This window comes from Colletotrichum destructivum, chromosome 9, assembly GCF_034447905.1.
Source record: "Colletotrichum destructivum chromosome 9, complete sequence".
Lineage (NCBI taxonomy): Eukaryota > Fungi > Ascomycota > Sordariomycetes > Glomerellales > Glomerellaceae > Colletotrichum > Colletotrichum destructivum.
In genome coordinates, this window is record NC_085904.1 from 1307488 (window position 1) to 1324841 (window position 17354).

Consider the following 17354-nt stretch of genomic DNA (forward strand, 5'->3'; position numbering starts at 1 on the left):
GATTTAATCAATGAAAAGAGACCATGTACCATTTTCAATCCTTTTAGCCTCCTCTCGCTGAAATATAAGCTGTGGAACAAGAGAGTGTGTATAGTAGCATCTGTGTGAGTGTCTGGTATGATGGCATCATGGGACCGTATGCCGCCATGAATCAAACTTTAGGGATCGGCACAATGGTACAGGTCTACGCCTCTCAACCCAAAACACATCTCCAAGGCCACACACAGAGGCATGCCATTCGATCTGACAAAGTTGGATGAAATCGACCTGATTGTGGGCTCTTGACCTGCCTGGTATGGTTACATGCGACCTCCTGTCCAAGCCATCCTTCCATGGCGTGCTCAGTATGAATCATTCGGCATGATGTACAGATCCTGCTTTCTTCGTGGCACAGATGGATCCAAAATTGGGTGGTGGAAAGGACAAAGATCAAAGACTTTCAAACTTCTCTAGACAATCTATCACAGCCATGGGTACTCTCGTACAAGCACAGTGTATTGTCGATGATGATGTCAACAATGCACACACCCCCCCCCCCGGCGGCGTTTCGATGTCGAATGCCGCGCGCTGCTAATGCGGGGAGTCAAGGTTTCCGCAGTTAGTTATGGTTCTCAAAACCTGGATCGAGACCGAAAACCACTTACGGGCCGCATGTTGCGTGCTTGGGATGCTGATTGTGTGATGTGTAACCCCGTCGGGCTGCCGGGTCACACACACACACACACACACACATGTCCGACCCGGCACCGAAAGCCAGGGACCTGCGCCGGACAATGTCCGGCCCCACGCAGACCACCACCCCGCCCGTTCCCCATCGGGCGGGCGTTTCGATGAAACCGCAGAGAATTCACCTAAAATTCCCGCTTATCGTCATCCCGCCCTACCCTTGTAAGTCCGTCCATCATTGGCACTTCAAACATAAAGCCGGGGGGGGGTCTGTTGGAAGATCGCAGCGATTGCGTGATACCATCCAAGATTTTCCCTTTCTCGCTGCTCTCGAATCTTTTCCATTTGTTCCTTCCTCTCATCCCCACCCGTAGTGTTTCCCAGCAGCGTCGCAGCAGTAGCAGCAGGAGCAGCCATCCAATCCACAGATACCAAGAGGACTTCACGTACTCCACGTTGGAAAAGAGGTTTGCTTTGTCACCCAACGCCATCATGGCCAAAGACCAGCACCCCCGGCCCCGCTTCTCGGACGAAGAAATCGGCGGGGCACGAGCCACCAACCATCCGAACCCGGCATCACCGCCACCTCCGTATTCCGACCCGGACCCGGAATCCCCTGCCCCGCGCGAAGACCAGCCCCTCCTCCGCGACCCGGCCGCCGCGGTCGAGGCCGGCGAAGCTTGGAAGCCCCCGCGCGGCTTCCGCTGGATCGAGCTGGCCATTATGGCCAACGTCTTCTTGTACGGCTTCGACGGCACCATCACGGCCGCGACCTACGCCGTCATCAGCTCCGAGTTCGACGCCGCCAACACGGCGAGCTGGCTGACGACGTCGTACCTCGTCACCAGCACCGCCTTCCAGCCGTTGTACGGTCGATTCTCGGACATCTTCGGGCGCAGGGTGTGTTTCTTCGTCAGCAGCGTCACCTTTGGGCTGGGCTGTCTAGGGTGTGGGCTGGCGGGTGATGTGGTATCTCTGAACTGCATGCGCGCGTTGACGGGATTCGGGGGAGGCGGATTGATGACCATGGGTATGTGACCTCTCTTTCCGAGTGAACGACATTGAATCACGACGACTGACGCGGAAAAAAACAGCTACAATCGTCAACTCTGACATGATACCCTTCCGCAAGAGGGGCATGTATCAAGCCCTGCAGAACGGCATGTTCGGCTTCGGCGCCGTCGCCGGTGCCTCCTTTGGCGGATCCATCGCCGACCACATCGGCTGGCGCTGGTGCTTCCTGCTGCAGGTGCCCATCTCCATCTCGGCGCTCGTGCTGGGCGCGCTGGTCATCAAGAACCCGGAAGGCGGATTCGACATCGACACGAACGACTACAAGGCCATCTGGTCCCGCGTGGACGTCTCCGGCGCCCTGCTACTCGTCGTCGCGATTTCCGTGCAGCTCGTCGGGCTGAGCCTGGGAGGCAACGAGCTGCCGTGGGGAAGTCCCGTGGTCATCGGCACGCTCGTCGGCAGCGTCCTTCTTCTCGCGCTCTTTGTGGTGGTCGAGGCGCGGACGAAGGCCATCCCCGTCATTCCTCTGAGGATGCTCAAAGGGCGCTTGCCGGTTCTCACGCAGATATCCAACGTTTGCGCCGGCCTTGCGGCGTATGCGGTGAGTTGGCCGTAATGGCGCACCATGCGGGCAATGACGAGGCTAATTGTTGATCTAGTACTTATTCATGCTCCCTCTCTTCTTCCAAGTAGTCCTGCTCGATTCAGCGACGACAGCCGGTGCGAGACTGGCGATCCCATCGCTCGCGACACCTCTGGGCGGTCTCATCGCGGGCATCGTCATGTCGCGCTGGGGCAAGCTCATTTGGCTTGTCCGAGCCGGTGCTTTCCTGATGCTCTTCGGAAATGCTCTGGTCACGGCGCTGCAATTCCAGGATTCCAGATGGAAATACTTGGTTTACATCTTTCCGGCGAATCTCGGGCAGGGCATCATCTACCCGGCGATCCTCTTCACGACATTGGCTTCATTCGACCACGCCGGTGAGTGCTCGACTTGATACTGTCGCGCCGTTAGACTTCCCGCTAACCCTTGAACAAAAAGATCATGCGGTCTCCGCTTCGACAGTGTATCTCGTTCGCTCGCTCGGCACCGTCTGGGGCGTAGCAATTACCTCCGCTATCGTGCAGACAACTCTCAGCGTCCGGTTGCCCGAGGTCCTTGGCAACATCCCCGATAAACGGAGAGTGCGTTATTATCCTTCGTCTTGTGCTTTGCGTCACTAACCCGTGTCCCACATCCAGCTCATTGACGAAATCCGGCATTCCGTGACGGCCCTCAAGACACTCCCAGTGGAGGTGCGCCTCCCCGCGCGTCAAGTCTACTACGAAGGCATCCAGTATGCTTTCGCCGCATCCACAGCCTTCGCCGGCATCGCCCTGCTTGCGGCAATTTTTGCAAGCCCGCGTGGACTCCGTAGTACTCACAAGTAGATCATCGTCAAGGGGGGTCCGCGGATCGCCTGATCGCGTCATCCGGCAGTCTCCATCCAACAGCCGCGATCGGGCCAAGAATGTCCACTGCAGGACGCTGACGCACGATGATGGGTTTCAAGACTGAATTCATTACACAACAAGCAGGGATGGAAAGGAGAACCGGATTTGTCCAGACAAGCTTGCGATGCAGGAACCTGGCCAAGACTGGTGGGATTTGAATGCGTGGGTAGCAAGCAGAGGTTACAGGACATGTAGCTCAGGAGATTTCTCAAGCGAAAGCATCAAACTGAAATGATTGCATCGAGTAACAATTTGGCGGGCGCAGAAATAGAGTGGTGTATGAGTTACACAGCCGTAAAATCTTCTCTGCCCTTCACTCTTCTGTGCTCTCGGATGATGGTTTCCGGCGCATGACGCGATTCGGTTTGCTCACACCCCAAGCATGCGGTTTAGCCGTACACCGATGTGCTTATGGTGTACTCTGACTGAGCCTGAATTTATTGATTCACTTTCTAAAATGGAATAGTCATTCACAAGGAAAAAAGTTATGTACTTTGCCTTCTTTTGGGTTATCCCAGTTCTTGCAGGTGGGAGGGGGACAGCAAGGAGGAATCTGTTGGACGAGGGCCCACCAGTACCAGGCATACGCATCCATGTTGATGTTGAGCTCACACTGTAAAGCCATGGTGCTTTCTTCCCTCCTCATTGCGCAACCGCAGTTGCATATCACGAGATCGTCCGTTGCGTGTTCCTACATGTGTCTTGGGTAGTAACGATGCTGAGGCGAATCCGTACTGTAGTCTGCCAGCACATGCCCAGACGTAGACAGAACACACTGACGTACATAGTCATTACCAGTGAATCCAGGCGTTTTAAATAGGAGTCCGTTCTCATTCAGAGATGTTTTTTTGTATTGCTGCTGCCTGATTCTAAAACCGTTGTTCTCGCTATGACTTCCAAAACTTCAGAGCCTAGCAGCTCAGACGGCGAAGTCTACGCTGTGGGCGACGAGCTTCCGCCCTCAACCGGCGAGGTGCTTGGTTCCGTCGAGCCCCATGTGTTCTCGAATCCTCGCCGTGCGTCGCATTGGCAGCAGATATACGAGAACGCGGCCTATGAGGGAAGGCATCGGTTCGATGCTTCTCTGACGTGGTCTGCCGACGAGGAAAAGAAGCTGAGGAAAAGGGTAGCTACCTCTCGCCGCAATTGTACTGTCGAACTCTTGCTTAAAATTCTCAGCTTGACTGGAGGATAATGACGTGGGTTTGGGTGATGGTTCGTCAGTCCTCAATAGGCGTGACTTGACGCGTGGCTGATGAACCCCTAGTTCTCGAGTCTCGATCTTGTTCGTAGAAACATCAACCGTGCCGTGTCTGATAACATGGTAAGTTTTCCAGGGTGATTTTTGAAAGACAGGTACCAACCGTCATTTTCTCCCAGCTTGACGACCTTGGAGCGAACACGAAGTAAGGACATTTCCATCCCCAAACCCAGAACTCGTGGCTAAGATGTCGACAGCGATTACAACACCGGGAACACGATCTACCTGGTGACCTTCCTCGCCGCTGAGCTACCTGGCGGTCTGATCAGCAAGAAAGTCGGCCCTTTCCGATACACCCCAACTATCATCATAACCTGGGGCATCCTCAGCGCCCTGTAGGTGTTGATGAACAGCCGCGCCAGCTTCTGGGCTTTCCGGGCCCTCCTCGGCCTCGTCCAAGGGGGCTTCATCCCTGAGATGGTGCTATACCTGTCGTATTTCTACAAGAACAACGAATTGCCCTTCAAGCTAAGCATCTTTTACACAGTCATTCCGGTCACGCAAATATATGGCGCTTTGCTGGCCGCAGGCTTTCTAGAGATGAGAGGCGTCCTTGGCTGGGCCGGATGGCAATGGCTGTGAGTCGCTCTACCCCTCGCCACCCCCCCGCCCCCTCAATGCGATATAGCCTGAACTCGACCCAGCTTCCTTATAGAAGGTCTCATTTGCGTGGTCATCGGCCTTGTCAGCTTCTTCGTCATGCCCCCCTCAGTCACCGAGCCTGCTCGCGCGTTCCGGCGCCCTGACGGAACCAACAAATGGTGGACCGAGAGGGAGGAAAAGATCCTGGTCAACCGTATCCTCCGCGACGATCCAACAAAAGGCGACATGAACAATCGTACCGCCGTTACGTTCAAGGGGCTTTGGGGCGCGCTCACAAACTATGACCTGTGGCCCATCTTCATTGTTGGCATCTTTGCGTGGATACCGTTCCAGCCGACGGCGAACTATCTTTCGTTGATATTGCGAGAGATGGGGTACTCGGTTTTTGAGTCGAATATGTTGACGATTCCGAGCTACGTTATTTTCGCCATCAATGTAAGTTCACCAAGCCTGGAATAACAACGTGACAGAAAAAGAGTTTGCGACTCGCCAAAGCACATGAGCTAATTTCTGAATGGCTGACAGGTTGTCGGACTTGGATGGTTGTCTGAGCGGTTCAATGAGCGATCGATAATCGGATCTCTGAGCAACGTCTGGATGCTCCCTTTCTTCATCGCTCTCGTCTCAATCCCGGAAACATCGAGTCCGTGGGTCCGATATGTCCTCATTACCGGCATCAACTCCATCCCCTATGCCCACTCGATCTTGGTGGGAATGACGAGTCGGAACGCTCGCAGCGTCGGTACTCGAGCAGTTTCGACTGCGGTGTACAACATGACTTACCAGATCGGAAGCATCATTGCCGCGAACATCTATCGCGACGAGGACCGACCGCATTGTGAGTATCACCGCAGGCCCGGCGCCTCTGTGGCCGCTACGGTGCCCTTTTCGGAATGAGATCATGACTGACGGATTCAACTTCCAGATTACACTGCCAATAGAGCTTTGATAGGTCTTTGTGTGGCCAATATTCTGCTTTTCATTGGGATGAAATTCTACTACATCTGGAGAAACCGCGTATTGGCGAGGAGGTATGCAGAGGCGTCGGAGGCGGAGAAGCAGACGGCCATTGATATGAGGTTTGCTCATTGAATAGCCAAAACACTATCTGGTACTTACGAGTGCGGCAAGCTAAATAATGCCACACATCATTTACTTTACAAGATAAGGCCTGTTGCTGGCGCCGAAAGCTGGTTTCTGGTCACTGAGGGATGACCCCTGTCCTCTAGTGAGGCAACGCAGCCAATGATGAGAACGCCGATTACCGAATCTGGCCTGGACCCTACCTCCAAACAATATATACTGGGAAGGAGACAAACATTAAAACTCTACCGGCTTTCAACAAGGATTGGCCATTTGCTTAATTCATTTCCAAGAACCCCTGTGGATTGTCATGTCGTGTCTCTCAAATCGTTCAAAAGCTAGAATAATAGTTGAAGTAGGGTCCTTCGCCGTAATGTGCGGTGACCTCTGGGCGTGGTTTTCGTCTCATCAGTCGCCTCATTGGTCGAGAAGAAGCAGACCAGCTCGTTTTATTTCAGGGAAAATGGACCCTACACCGCGTGATTTTGATGGGCTGTTGTCTCTGGGCCGGCATCGTAGTCCATGTGATTAATGAACTCCAATAACCCATGACACCAATTGGTGATTTGGTCTTTCACCACCAAGGCTTCAGCCCATGTCGCGCCGCCCGCCAGTTGTTCCTGCTCTTATGTGAGTGGGAAAGAGTCAGAGACAGCTAGGCTGACCAAGTTCATCCAAAAGGGCCAGAGGTTCTCGGTCAATTTGATGTTCCAGCCCGGGAAGGTCTTACAACCCTCCAAATCAGACTGTTGCTTCTTCTCTCACCGTCCTCAACCTCTACACATCAGTGATCATTCATGCGAGGAGCGTCAAGCACACTCAAATATGTCGATGGAAGTGCGTGAATCTCGAAAGTGCCTTGAAGACATCAATGGCACTCTAAGATTCAAGTATTCAATGCTCCTTCTCCGAAACGACGATAACGAATTCTTCTCGGCGCGATCATCCGATCCACACCCAGCATCTAATGTTCAATTGTGCGAACTGGAAGATGTAAGGCGTATAGCGCCATTACCTTCTTGCCCACCAGGAGTAATTGTCGCTCCAGAAACACTTGCGAACATGGACGACACTTATGTCAAAAGACCAGACCTACTCCGGTTGGCTACAACCAACGATTCACAGGCCTCTCTTCTAGAGGAAGTCAGAGTTTGCGAAATGATCAAACGGCATTCACATCCGAATCTTGCAGAATACCGCGGCTGTGTGCTGTCGGAGGGTCGAATCATCGGCATTTGTTTCAAACGCTACGGAGAGACATTGATGGGAAAAGTCAACCCTGGCCACCTCAACAAGTCCATGCTCATCGAAGCGCCTGAAAGAGCTGCAGCCCGGAAGGAAGCGACTCGCTATCTCCCAAACATACGGGCTGGCCTTCAGCACCTACATTCCTTGGGTATTATCCACAACGACCTCAACCCAATGAATATAATGATTGATGAAGACGATAACCCAGTTATCATAGACTTTGACAGCTGCCGAGTTGTTGGTGCACCGCTGCAAAATGTAAAGCGCACATATGGATGGTACAATCAAGACGTGGGTGTTTCTAAAGAGAGCAATGATACCGAAGCCCTTAAAGAGATACAGGTCTTCCTCGCTGGATCCTCGCCAGAGGACTTAATCTTCTCGATTTAGACTTGTTCTGTAATATAGGCACAAGGGACGGAGGGTTTAGTGATGTTAGCAGAAATTTCAATTCAAACACCAGCCAGAAGGGAAGCTTCACGCACGTTGAATATGTATTACGGCTGCTTGCTTCCAGATGATTGAATCACCGGTGTCTGTTTCCAACGCTCCGGTGGGACATTCATGGAAAGGGTCACTATACTTCACCAGCTGCCTTCTAAAGGGTCTCATCGTAGAAAATAAGCAAGTATTGAGATGAGAACACCTCGTATTTTCTTAATTTCCTGTCTGTACGAAAACCTAGGTGTCATGATCTATGTCCACGAGCCAACAATGCTCAACCAATCGAGCCAATGTCCATAACAATCCACCTGACCTCCTCTACCAAGCTATTCCACCACTTGAGCCATTGGAAACTGCTCAACCGACCGATCGCCTTAGTTGTCGCTGGTCCCCAATGCGCGGATTGGACGCCAAAGTGTCAAGAAGTGCAAGTGCATGGCTTGCGCGCGGTTGACGGCTTCTCAGCATATCCTTGTACCTTCCGGGCTTTGTCGAATCAGGGAGGGCATCTCTGGTGGATGAGCCCTTCTCCCATTGGCAATCTTCCGCGACATGACCCGACTTCTTGCAATTCTTGCAGTACACAAGTCGATTCTGGCAGGTGACTTGGGTATGACCAAGTTGGCCACAATGGTTGCAACGCAAGCTAGGGCAGTCCTTCCTCATGTGGCCCAACTCACGGCATTGCTTGCAGCGTGGGGTGGGACAGTCCTTGTTCACATGATCTTCCGAACCACAACTGTGGCAGGTCCGAGGTGGTTTTTTAGTGCAGTCGCCGGCCTTGTGGCCCAGCTCCCCGCAACAGTTGCACTTGAGCGGTCGATTTTTGGGCTTCTTCTTGGAGGCAGGGTTTTGAAAACAACCAGACGCCTTATGACCCTTCGCTCTGCAGTGAGCGCACACCTTGCAGGGGTCTCCGGTATGGCATTCCCAGCAAACGGAGCAAATCCTGTTACCCAAGCAAGTCTTTCGATGACCGGTGGTTGCTTCATGGCCGCACTGTTGGCAGAGCTTCGGGCTTGGGCAGTCGGGCTCCACATGTCCAAGCTTTCGGCAGTTTCTGCATTGCACTTTGGGGCAAGTCGCGTACGAATGTCCGTTCTCGTTGCACCAGTTGCAAAGCTTTGACTCGGACTTTCGATCGCATTCCTCCTCCTTGTGGCTTGGGTCCTCGCAGTTGCTGCACGATGATACCTTCAAGACAATTCCGAGTTCGGTGGCTTCTGCAAGAATCTGCCCGACCTTGCTGTTCTCGGCTCCTGGAGAGTTGATCATTCCGGCGTTGATGATGAGAATCTCACATTGCTTTGCTCGAGTCGTGGCCAGGCAGTTGCGGTTTGGGTCAACACAGAATCCGGCCTTGTGCGTCTGCACGTAATCGACAATGACAACGTCTCTCTCTTCGCCCTGAGCAAAGTCAAGGGTCCGGACTTCAATTCTTCGGAAGTGTTCGTCTGAGATTCTTTTCTGGATCCGCTCTTTGTGCAGCTTCTCCCGGTACAGGTCAACCTGTGCCTTGTACAAAGGCAGGATAAGAATACTGGCCATCTTTTTCGAGTCGATCTCTGTCAGCTGCGGGCTTTGCAACATCTTCTTGACTTGATCAAGTACCCATCGCACGTGCGTGATGTTTTTTGATGAAGTCCCAGCCAGAGTCGCCCTGGCAAAAGGAAACTGCACGACCACACGAGATGGGTTCGAAACGTTTGCCGATGGGCCGAGCAGTTTCTTCATCTCGGCTGCAAATGCAAGCGTCGAAGGCGGCCAATTCCAACCCGGGATACCGTTGTTCTGCATGCGGTGTCCGTAATGAATTTTCGACGGCAGCGGGCGAAGGTTGCCCCGAAGGCGATGAGTGATGTCCAACCAACCCAGCTCGGCACCGGCCGAGACTGCTCTCTCGAGTAGAGACACAGACATTTGTCTGATGAATGGATTGTCCGCTGCCTTAAAATCCTCACCGACGTAAGGCTTGAGCTGCGCTGTATCTCCCAGGAAGAACCAAGCATGAGGCTGGTAGTGAGCAATACTGATGAGTGAGCCAAGTTCGGATTGCCGTGCAGCTTCGTCTGTGAACACCAGTTCGGCCTTAAAACGTCGTACCGTTACATTGGAAGAGACAACCGAAGTCGTGCAAATGATGCCTTTGAAGTCCGAGAGCATGTCGTGAAGAAGTTCCTTGACTAAGATTCGAACCTCCCTGAGCTGATCGTCACTCAGACTGCCATCCCGTTCGCTGATGATGAGAATATCCTGAAGACCGCGGTACTTCTCGATGTGCGTCTGGTAGTAAGCCACGGCGGCGGTATCGGCGGACACATTGGTTGACCGAATTCGCTTGGAGCGACTCTTCTTGTTCTGCTGGTTCAAATCGCAACCCATTCTCTCAAGCTGATAAGCGGCAAGAAACTGTTGTGCTCGGCCTTTCAAGTCTTTCTTCCCTGCCTCCGTATCGACTTCTTTGATATCACCATGAGCTTTCTCTTCGTTGAAATACTGGTAAGAGGTGCCAAGGCCGGGAGCAAGAGCACGAGTGACAGACTTGACCTCAAAGTCCAAACTGTACAGACGCATGATGGTTGGGGCACCTTCCAGACCCAATTTTTCAAAATAATCTTGAAACTTATTGGCCATGTCGTCCACTGCATGGTTGTTTGGAGCAAGATACAATGCTGGAACGGGCTTGGCGGCTCCCTGTCCGAAGATGCATGCTGCAATAATGAACTTGATCAGTTCGGTTTTTCCAGACCCAGCGACTCCTGAAATAAATGCCAAGCCAGCAGGCAGGTCATTGAGTCGACTGATGACCGATTGCTTGGCTGAGTCCAGCTTCAGGTATTGCGAGACAATTTGCTCGGGACATTCAGACAACGCCGATTGATTGCCGTCCGACTGAGTAAGTGCGAGGAGGACTGGGAACTTCTCCAGAAAGTTGACAGAGCGTGTTCTCTCATTACGCTTGAACGTCTGCAAATACCGGAAAGCCTCTACGCTTTGATCTCCAATGAGTGCGTTTTCTGGAAACCATTGGGCCATTTGGTCTTCAGTCCGATCTTCAGTCCGATCCGTTCTGTGTGCTAATTCGAACCCATTGTTCAGGGTCTCCTCCCACTGTTTTCCACCTCGGAGGACAGGCTTGACGAGCAGAAGGTCGATTTGGATGATACGTTTAGTGTCTTGGGACCGAAGACTGTTGATCAGAGCAGTCAAATCGTCGTACCGGCTCCCGTAGCAAACATTTCCTTTTTTGCGTCCCTCGGCCTTGTCGAAGCCCTGCACCAGGAGGCGTTGCTGGGTTGATATGTTGAAAGTGACCTGGGATGTCTCGAAAGAGACCTTGATCAGATCTAGGCGCGCCACAGCTTCTGGGTTGTGCTGCTTCAGCGCCTTCGATCGATCGTCGAGAGACAAGCAGCCTGCCGTGATGCTTTCCATGTCTCGGAAGTAGATGAGGGCCTCTGCAACCTGGGTGTCAGGCAGGCCTGCCTCGTAGAGATGGAATTCGAGCTTCAAGTACTTGTACAACAGTGGCGAAATCGTCTCGTCGGAGACTTTGAGCTTAACCGAGATGGTTTCTTTGCCGCATTCGCCAAACTTCACTGCGTTCTGTGCAGAAGGCATCGACTTCCAGTTCAGGTTCCCGTTCGTAACCGTAAGCAGGCAATCCATGGAGCTCAGTTTGTCCAAAGGCGTCCACTGAGACAAAACGTTAGATTTCATGTACAAAAAGATGAAATACCGGATGAAATACAAAACTTACGTCGATGTTGTATTCGACTTGTTCGTCGACCAGACGATTCCGGGAATCACCTGGCGGGGTGCCATTACCGTCGCTGTCTTCAAACTCCATGCTCAACTCTATAAGATGAGATTTTCAGCTTCAACGCGGGTTGGGGGCGGGCTTTTGTAGAAGGGGAAGAAATCCAACCTCTCAGACACAGTTCTCAAGTTGAATGGTTTGCAACAAGGAGAAGAAGAAGAAGAGAAAGAAGAAAAAAGAAAGAGGAAATTCAAAGAAGTAAAAGGAAGGAAGAAAGGGAAGGTACAAGGGCAGTTGACCAAAACTGCAGGAGCTGAAATGGAGGGAGGAAGGAGGCAGAAGACGCAACTACCCAAAAGGTGGGTCGCAAGCTGCGCCGGGTACGTACTAGACAAGTTGCTACTTATCTGCCTACCTCTCGCTCTTGGCCGCCACATCCAAGGGGACCTCGTTGATCCGCTCCCGCTCGTGCCAGAACGTTGTGTTCTGAGGTAACAGGTCTCAGCAACTTCTAGCTGCAATAGCCTAGGTAGGTAGGTAGGTGGCTTCAACAGACTTGCTGTTCCAGATTGCAGTCAAGGCAGCAAGGTTCTGCAAATCCAGAGTATATGAGCAGTGTACGTACAAGGAATGAGACCTTCTACATCAGCATCAATATTTCTTTGTTGTAAGTTTCTAGAGAGCGAGCGTGGTGGATTCTTTCTCTTTTCCGCAAAACAAGCCAACATTACAATTTATTCAAGACAACTGACTCTCGTAAGCGTCCGCCATCTCACCCAGCGTGTCAAATTTCCAGTCATAAACCTCGTGGTTTCTGTTCCCCATGACCGCACCAGGCCGCACGATCCACGACGATTTGATCCCTGCCTCCTTTGCCGGGTGGTGGTCGTGGAACTGACTCTGCGCCGTCTGCAGCACCTGCTCCTTCTCGACGCCGAAGGCTTCTTTGACCTTGCGCAGCATGTAACCAAAGTTGCGCTGGTCGGGCTTGTAGGAACCGACGTCCTGGGCCGTGATGACCAGGTCGAACGGGACTCCTTCGAGGGGCCCAGAGTTGGTGCCGGAGAAGGACTCGCGGTCGACGTTGGAGAGAACAACGAGCTTGTAGTATTTCCCCAGGCGGCGCAGGGCGTCGACTGAGTCTGGGAAGGCGGGCCAGCGACTGACCGAGTCTCCAAAGGCCTTGGAGGCCTCTGGAGTCGGCGCGGCCAGTCCCAGCTTCTCGGCTATCTGAGGGTGGATTGTGGTGAGGAGCTCAGAGTACAGGAGATCCGGAGTTTGGGTTTGCTGTTTGGCCTCGAGCTCGTGGTACACTTCCAAGAGGTGCTTCCGAGAGAAATCGGACTCGGTACGCTTGTTTTCGTCGAGGAGGGGCTGCAACGCTGCCAGCATGCCGCTCTCCCAGTCGATCAAAGTGCCGTAGACATCGAAGGTGAGAACACGAAAGTCCTTGAGGCTCGTCATGGTTTCAGAATAGCGCTGCTGGTGCTGGCTGTCGTTGGGATGGTGGATATGGTTGCGGTTTGGAGACTGTGAGTGTCCAGTTGGTTTGGTGTAGAATCGCTAGCTTTGAATGCTGGCAGAAGAAGATCGTAGGGGCCTGGGGATTTAATGGATTTGAAGCCAAATGTGTCTGTATTTGTGAACTCTGCAAGTATGAGGCTGAAGTGGTGACAAGGACAACCTCCGCTCGGAAGGGCGTAACATGTAATGGGTACGTATTGCTGATCCGCGGACCCCGCCCCGATCGGGTGGCCGTATCCGGCCGATCAAGCGGGCACGGTGGCTAAGCGCGGGTAGCACCGGCCCGGCGACCGTCATAGTGACCGGCCCGGGCTCTTAATTGTCTATGCCACATCGGTAGATCTGGTCAACCATGTGTTCCGGCCTTGGCATCGCATTGTGGATGTTAGTGGCATTGCATTAAATCCTGAGATGCCTACTTGCAATGGTTCGTTGAGGGTTCTCTGTAGTGCAATGTGGTTTCTTGAAAGCTACCGCGAACTCAACTTGGTCGAGGACGTCCGGGCCGGATATCCCCATGTTAACATCAAAGTTCCCGTAAAACCCCCCAATCTGTGCAGTGCCGCAGAAGAAGAACATATGTTGTGTGGGTTAAATGCCGTGATCAGTGGTATGTTTTCGCCAGGCCTGTCTCGTGCAGCTGCATACCTGGGTCTCATAGCTGAGCGACCTATGCTGCTCCATGTCACTATCTTTCATCAGAAGCCGAGGGTGTACGTTGAAGCAGGCTTTCCCGTCGCCAGGAATCGGTGGCCCCCAATCCCGGTCACGGCACCTGCCCCGGCCGAGTCCAGCCGCCAAGATATACGCTCCACTAGTCTAACTATTATCGAAGCGGGGGGAGGGCTATGTGGGGGAACACTGCTCGACGGCGCGACAGTCGCCAGCAAAATGTCTCAAAGGGCCAAAACCTGTATGGTGACTAGAAAGTTCTGCTCCTGAGAGGAATTTCTCCTTAGAAACTGCAAATTCCATCCGATATTCCAGCCAAAAGCTTCCGGCATAGACTATTTGAAATGGCACCGGAACCGGATCTGCTGGCTGGCTTCCCGGCAGAGGCCCCGGCGAGACCAACCGCCAAACTCCGCTTCGCAGACGTGAGAGAACCCCCCCTCTTTCTTAGCTTCCCCGAGCCTCATGCATACACGAACCGACAACGATGAGCTGACTCGCCCATCCTAGGTCGCAGTCACGGCAACGGCGAAGGACTTCGCTGGCTTCTACCGCGGCAAGCAGTACCACCAGCCGGACTTCGACGCCGTCCTCGACCGCGCCCTAGCCGCCGGGGTCGAGAAAGTGATGCTGACGGGCATGTCCCTCAGCGACGCTGAGACCAACCTCGCCATCGCGAGGTCGCGGCCCGCGGAGACCTGCTTCGTCACCATCGGCATCCACCCGTACCACGCAGCCGAGCCTGACGCCGAGAAGGGCGGCGAGGACGAGCATTTCAGGAGGCTGGCGCAAGTCGTGCGAGATGCCCTGGAACCCACGAAGGAAGGGGCATCTCAGCCGGTGTTGACCGCCTTTGGCGAACTTGGTCTCGACTACGACCGCCTCAACCACGCCTCCAAAGAGGCCCAGGTCCGCACTTTCAGACGCCAGCTCGACCTGTTCGTCGAGGCGAAGTTCGACCTTCCCTTATTCCTCCACTGCCGCGCCGCGTTTGATGACTTCGTCGACATCATCGGACCGTATGTCCCGAACCTGCCCCGCCGGGGTCTGGTCCACTCCTTCGTCGGCACCGCGGCCCAGATGAAGGCCCTCGTGGAGATGGGATTCGACGTCGGCGTCAACGGCTTTAGCCTGCAGGATAGAGAGGGCCTGGAGATGGTGCGTGACGTGCCAATTGGCCGGTTGCAGATCGAGACGGACGCGCCATGGGGCGAGATCCCCGCGGGCTCCGGCGTCGGGAAGCGGTATCTGGCGAACGCGCCAGCCGCGCCGCAAAGCAAGAAGAAGGACAAGTTCGAGATGGGTCTGATGGTGAAGGGGAGAAACGAGAGCTGCGCGATGGACAGGGTGGCTTACGTCGTGGCGGGATTGAAAGGGCTGAGTGTTGAGGAGGTCGCGGATGCTGCTTGGAGGAATAGTATCAATATGTTCGGACTCGGCGAGAGATGAATCAGGTTTATGAGTGCAGTGTGTATAAAAGAATGGATGCTTTTCTATCGACTCCTATAGACTTAGAACTTGCTTTGGGAATCGCGATAGAACCACTGCATTTGTGATCAAAGCTTTTAATCATAAATTTCTGCGACGTCGACTCACTCGATAGTCTTTTCGACCAGCTTGATGCCCTCCTCCTCAAGCTTGTTGCGGATGGGGTCGCAGATCTCGGCCGTGTAAGGTGCCAACACCCCGCGCACATTGAGAGCTGGCTCGCCATCGAGCAGCAACTGGGCAGCGATACCACACGTAACGCCCACCGATCTAGCCATGGCAGAATGCCCATCAGGATCCCCCAGAAGCTCCAGAGTCGAGGTAATTGTCTCCTGGATACGCATCCCTCGTCAGCATGGCTTGTCACACAACCGCGGAACGAGGGTCGCCATTCCGAGGTCTCTGTGTCACTTACTCGTCTCCCGTCACGCCACTCGACGACAAACCTGTGCTGGAGCATGACCAAGTCTCGCTCACCGGGCTGGAAACTCATGAGCCGCTCGAGTTCGACACAGAGGGTATCGAGGAGGTTTCCGCGGAGGGCCGCCGGCTTGTCGGAGAAGAGCCCGATCCATCGAAGGCCGTTGATAATTCTCCGCCTCTCCTCATCGTCGGAGAACCCGCATAACTCATCAATGCGCGAGACAAGAGATCTACACTCGGTAAGCAATGATGAAATGTAACAAAAAGAACCGATAACTCACTCCTCATTCACCTCAGCAGCACCAATTGCGCGCCCAAACACCTCCCTCAACGTCGACTCACCGCCCTCCTCCGCCAACCACGACCTCGGCCGCGCGTCCAGCCATCCCAGTTTTACCAGCGCTGCCACAAACTCCGGGTTTCCCTCGTACCGCAGCGACCCACGCACGACCGTCTCCGCCTCGGGGATCCCGTAGAACCGTCGAAACGGCATCGAGTCGCGGTTTGGATACGCCACAAACGAATAGCCGTCGACGACGTGATACGGCTTTGCTTGGGCCATGAGGTCCCGGTTGGAGACCTCGATCACGTCGCCATCTTGAAGGTACGAGGCGGCGTTAACCTGCGAGAGAAGGGCGCCACGCGGGGACCAGGAAAACTTGAAGCGGAGCGGGTTGTCCGCACACTCCGGGGCCGGGAGGCCGCCGCAGTAGGAGTGGAACTCCTTGATCTGCCGTTCGTTCGTCAGCCTTTTGAACTGGCTCTTTGGAGAGTACCTCCTTGAGTAGTGAATAAATACTTGCCTTTCCGCCTTTCTTGTGCACCTCGTCGATGGTCTTGATGGCGTACAAGTGGTCCACGCCTGAGGATTTACCGTAAGCCAAGTCCTCCAGAGCAATGTGGAAAGACAGGAGGGTGGTGTGTCTTGCCTGGATCAACGCCAACTTCGTTCAACACAGTGATGCCCGCCGCCACGACCTCACTCTCCAGCTCCCTGATAGCCTGAGACACATAGCTCGTCGTCACGACGTCCGTCTTGCCCCTGATTCCGGCTTTTATCACGGTCGGGTGGTGCACGAAGGGGACTAGGGATATGACCAGGTCGTGGGCCGCTACGTGGGCCTCGAGTTCTGTGGAGGCGACGTCGAGTGCGATGGCCGTGGCTTGGGGATGGTTTGACGCCAACGTTTGAGCGGTGGAAAGGGTTCGGCAGGCTGTACTCGGGAAGTTAGCTGCCTGAAGCAATAGTTCAGAGAGAGAGAGAGAGAATGAACGGGATTAATACCGATTGTCAACTTGTTCTTCTCGTTTCGCAGGAGATATTCGACACAAGGCTTGGCCACCAAGCCGCTGCCGAGGATAAGGATCTTCTTTTCTGACATTCCGGTTGACCGTAGGTGATCTGGATCTGGATAGAGATTCACGAAGAAAACAAAAAGGGCGAACAATCGACTCGTACATGTATACTGTTGGAAGTGGAAGAAGTCAACCTCGACCGACTCATGTGAGTCTCAGATATTATCTGCACAATGTTCCACCGATAACAAACTTGTTGGCCATGAGTCATCCGGCGAACTGTTTCAACAACCGTCCATCAGCGATGATGTGCTCGATGCTAGCAACAGGTATCAAATCAAAAAGTGGATTCTAGACTTTATTTCCGGAAACACACTT

At 53.6% G+C, this 17354-nt stretch overlaps 7 protein-coding genes across 7 annotated transcripts; 4 read left to right on the forward strand and 3 right to left on the reverse strand.

The window, feature by feature from the left end:
• Window positions 1-1158: 1158 nt before the first annotated feature.
• Window positions 1159-3372, forward strand: CDEST_13532 (Putative major facilitator superfamily, MFS transporter superfamily; the record flags this gene model as incomplete). Its single annotated transcript, XM_062929688.1, has 5 exons — window positions 1159-1696; window positions 1761-2281; window positions 2340-2661; window positions 2723-2865; window positions 2923-3372. 5 exons carry the CDS (start codon window positions 1159-1161, stop codon window positions 3109-3111), a joined length of 1713 nt encoding a protein of 570 aa, XP_062785739.1. The 3' UTR covers window positions 3112-3372.
• Window positions 3373-4063: 691 nt separating this feature from the next.
• Window positions 4064-6130, forward strand: CDEST_13533 (Putative major facilitator superfamily, MFS transporter superfamily; the record flags this gene model as incomplete). Its single annotated transcript, XM_062929689.1, has 8 exons — window positions 4064-4300; window positions 4442-4498; window positions 4555-4580; window positions 4633-4711; window positions 4775-5013; window positions 5080-5473; window positions 5564-5876; window positions 5964-6130. 8 exons carry the CDS (start codon window positions 4064-4066, stop codon window positions 6128-6130), a joined length of 1512 nt encoding a protein of 503 aa, XP_062785740.1.
• A 696-nt stretch (window positions 6131-6826) lies between these two features.
• CDEST_13534 (Putative protein kinase) lies at window positions 6827-7759 on the forward strand (the record flags this gene model as incomplete). The annotated part of the gene is made up of 1 exon (XM_062929690.1): window positions 6827-7759. One exon carries the CDS (start codon window positions 6827-6829, stop codon window positions 7757-7759), a length of 933 nt encoding a protein of 310 aa, XP_062785741.1.
• Window positions 7760-8684: 925 nt separating this feature from the next.
• CDEST_13535 (Putative Zinc finger, CCHC-type, P-loop containing nucleoside triphosphate hydrolase) lies at window positions 8685-11663 on the reverse strand (the record flags this gene model as incomplete). Its single annotated transcript, XM_062929691.1, has 3 exons — window positions 8685-8716; window positions 8770-11509; window positions 11574-11663. 3 exons carry the CDS (start codon window positions 11661-11663, stop codon window positions 8685-8687), a joined length of 2862 nt encoding a protein of 953 aa, XP_062785742.1.
• A 511-nt stretch (window positions 11664-12174) lies between these two features.
• On the reverse strand, window positions 12175-13229 carry CDEST_13536 (Putative HAD superfamily, haloacid dehalogenase-like hydrolase). The gene has a single exon (XM_062929692.1). It carries the CDS (start codon window positions 13035-13037, stop codon window positions 12312-12314), a length of 726 nt encoding a protein of 241 aa, XP_062785743.1. The 5' UTR covers window positions 13038-13229; the 3' UTR covers window positions 12175-12311.
• A 767-nt stretch (window positions 13230-13996) lies between these two features.
• CDEST_13537 (Putative 3'-5' ssDNA/RNA exonuclease TatD, metal-dependent hydrolase) lies at window positions 13997-15274 on the forward strand. Its single transcript, XM_062929693.1, has 2 exons — window positions 13997-14194; window positions 14280-15274. The coding sequence occupies exons 1-2, from the start codon at window positions 14114-14116 to the stop codon at window positions 15216-15218; spliced, it is 1020 nt and encodes a 339-aa protein (XP_062785744.1). The 5' UTR covers window positions 13997-14113; the 3' UTR covers window positions 15219-15274.
• A 1-nt stretch (window position 15275) lies between these two features.
• On the reverse strand, window positions 15276-17189 carry CDEST_13538 (Putative saccharopine dehydrogenase, NADP binding domain, NAD(P)-binding domain superfamily). The gene is made up of 6 exons (XM_062929694.1): window positions 16966-17189; window positions 16610-16894; window positions 16484-16542; window positions 15962-16410; window positions 15673-15910; window positions 15276-15589 (listed from the first exon to the last, which is right to left on the reverse strand). Exons 1-6 carry the CDS (start codon window positions 17060-17062, stop codon window positions 15362-15364), a joined length of 1356 nt encoding a protein of 451 aa, XP_062785745.1. The 5' UTR covers window positions 17063-17189; the 3' UTR covers window positions 15276-15361.
• Between the last annotated feature and the right edge of the window lie 165 nt (window positions 17190-17354).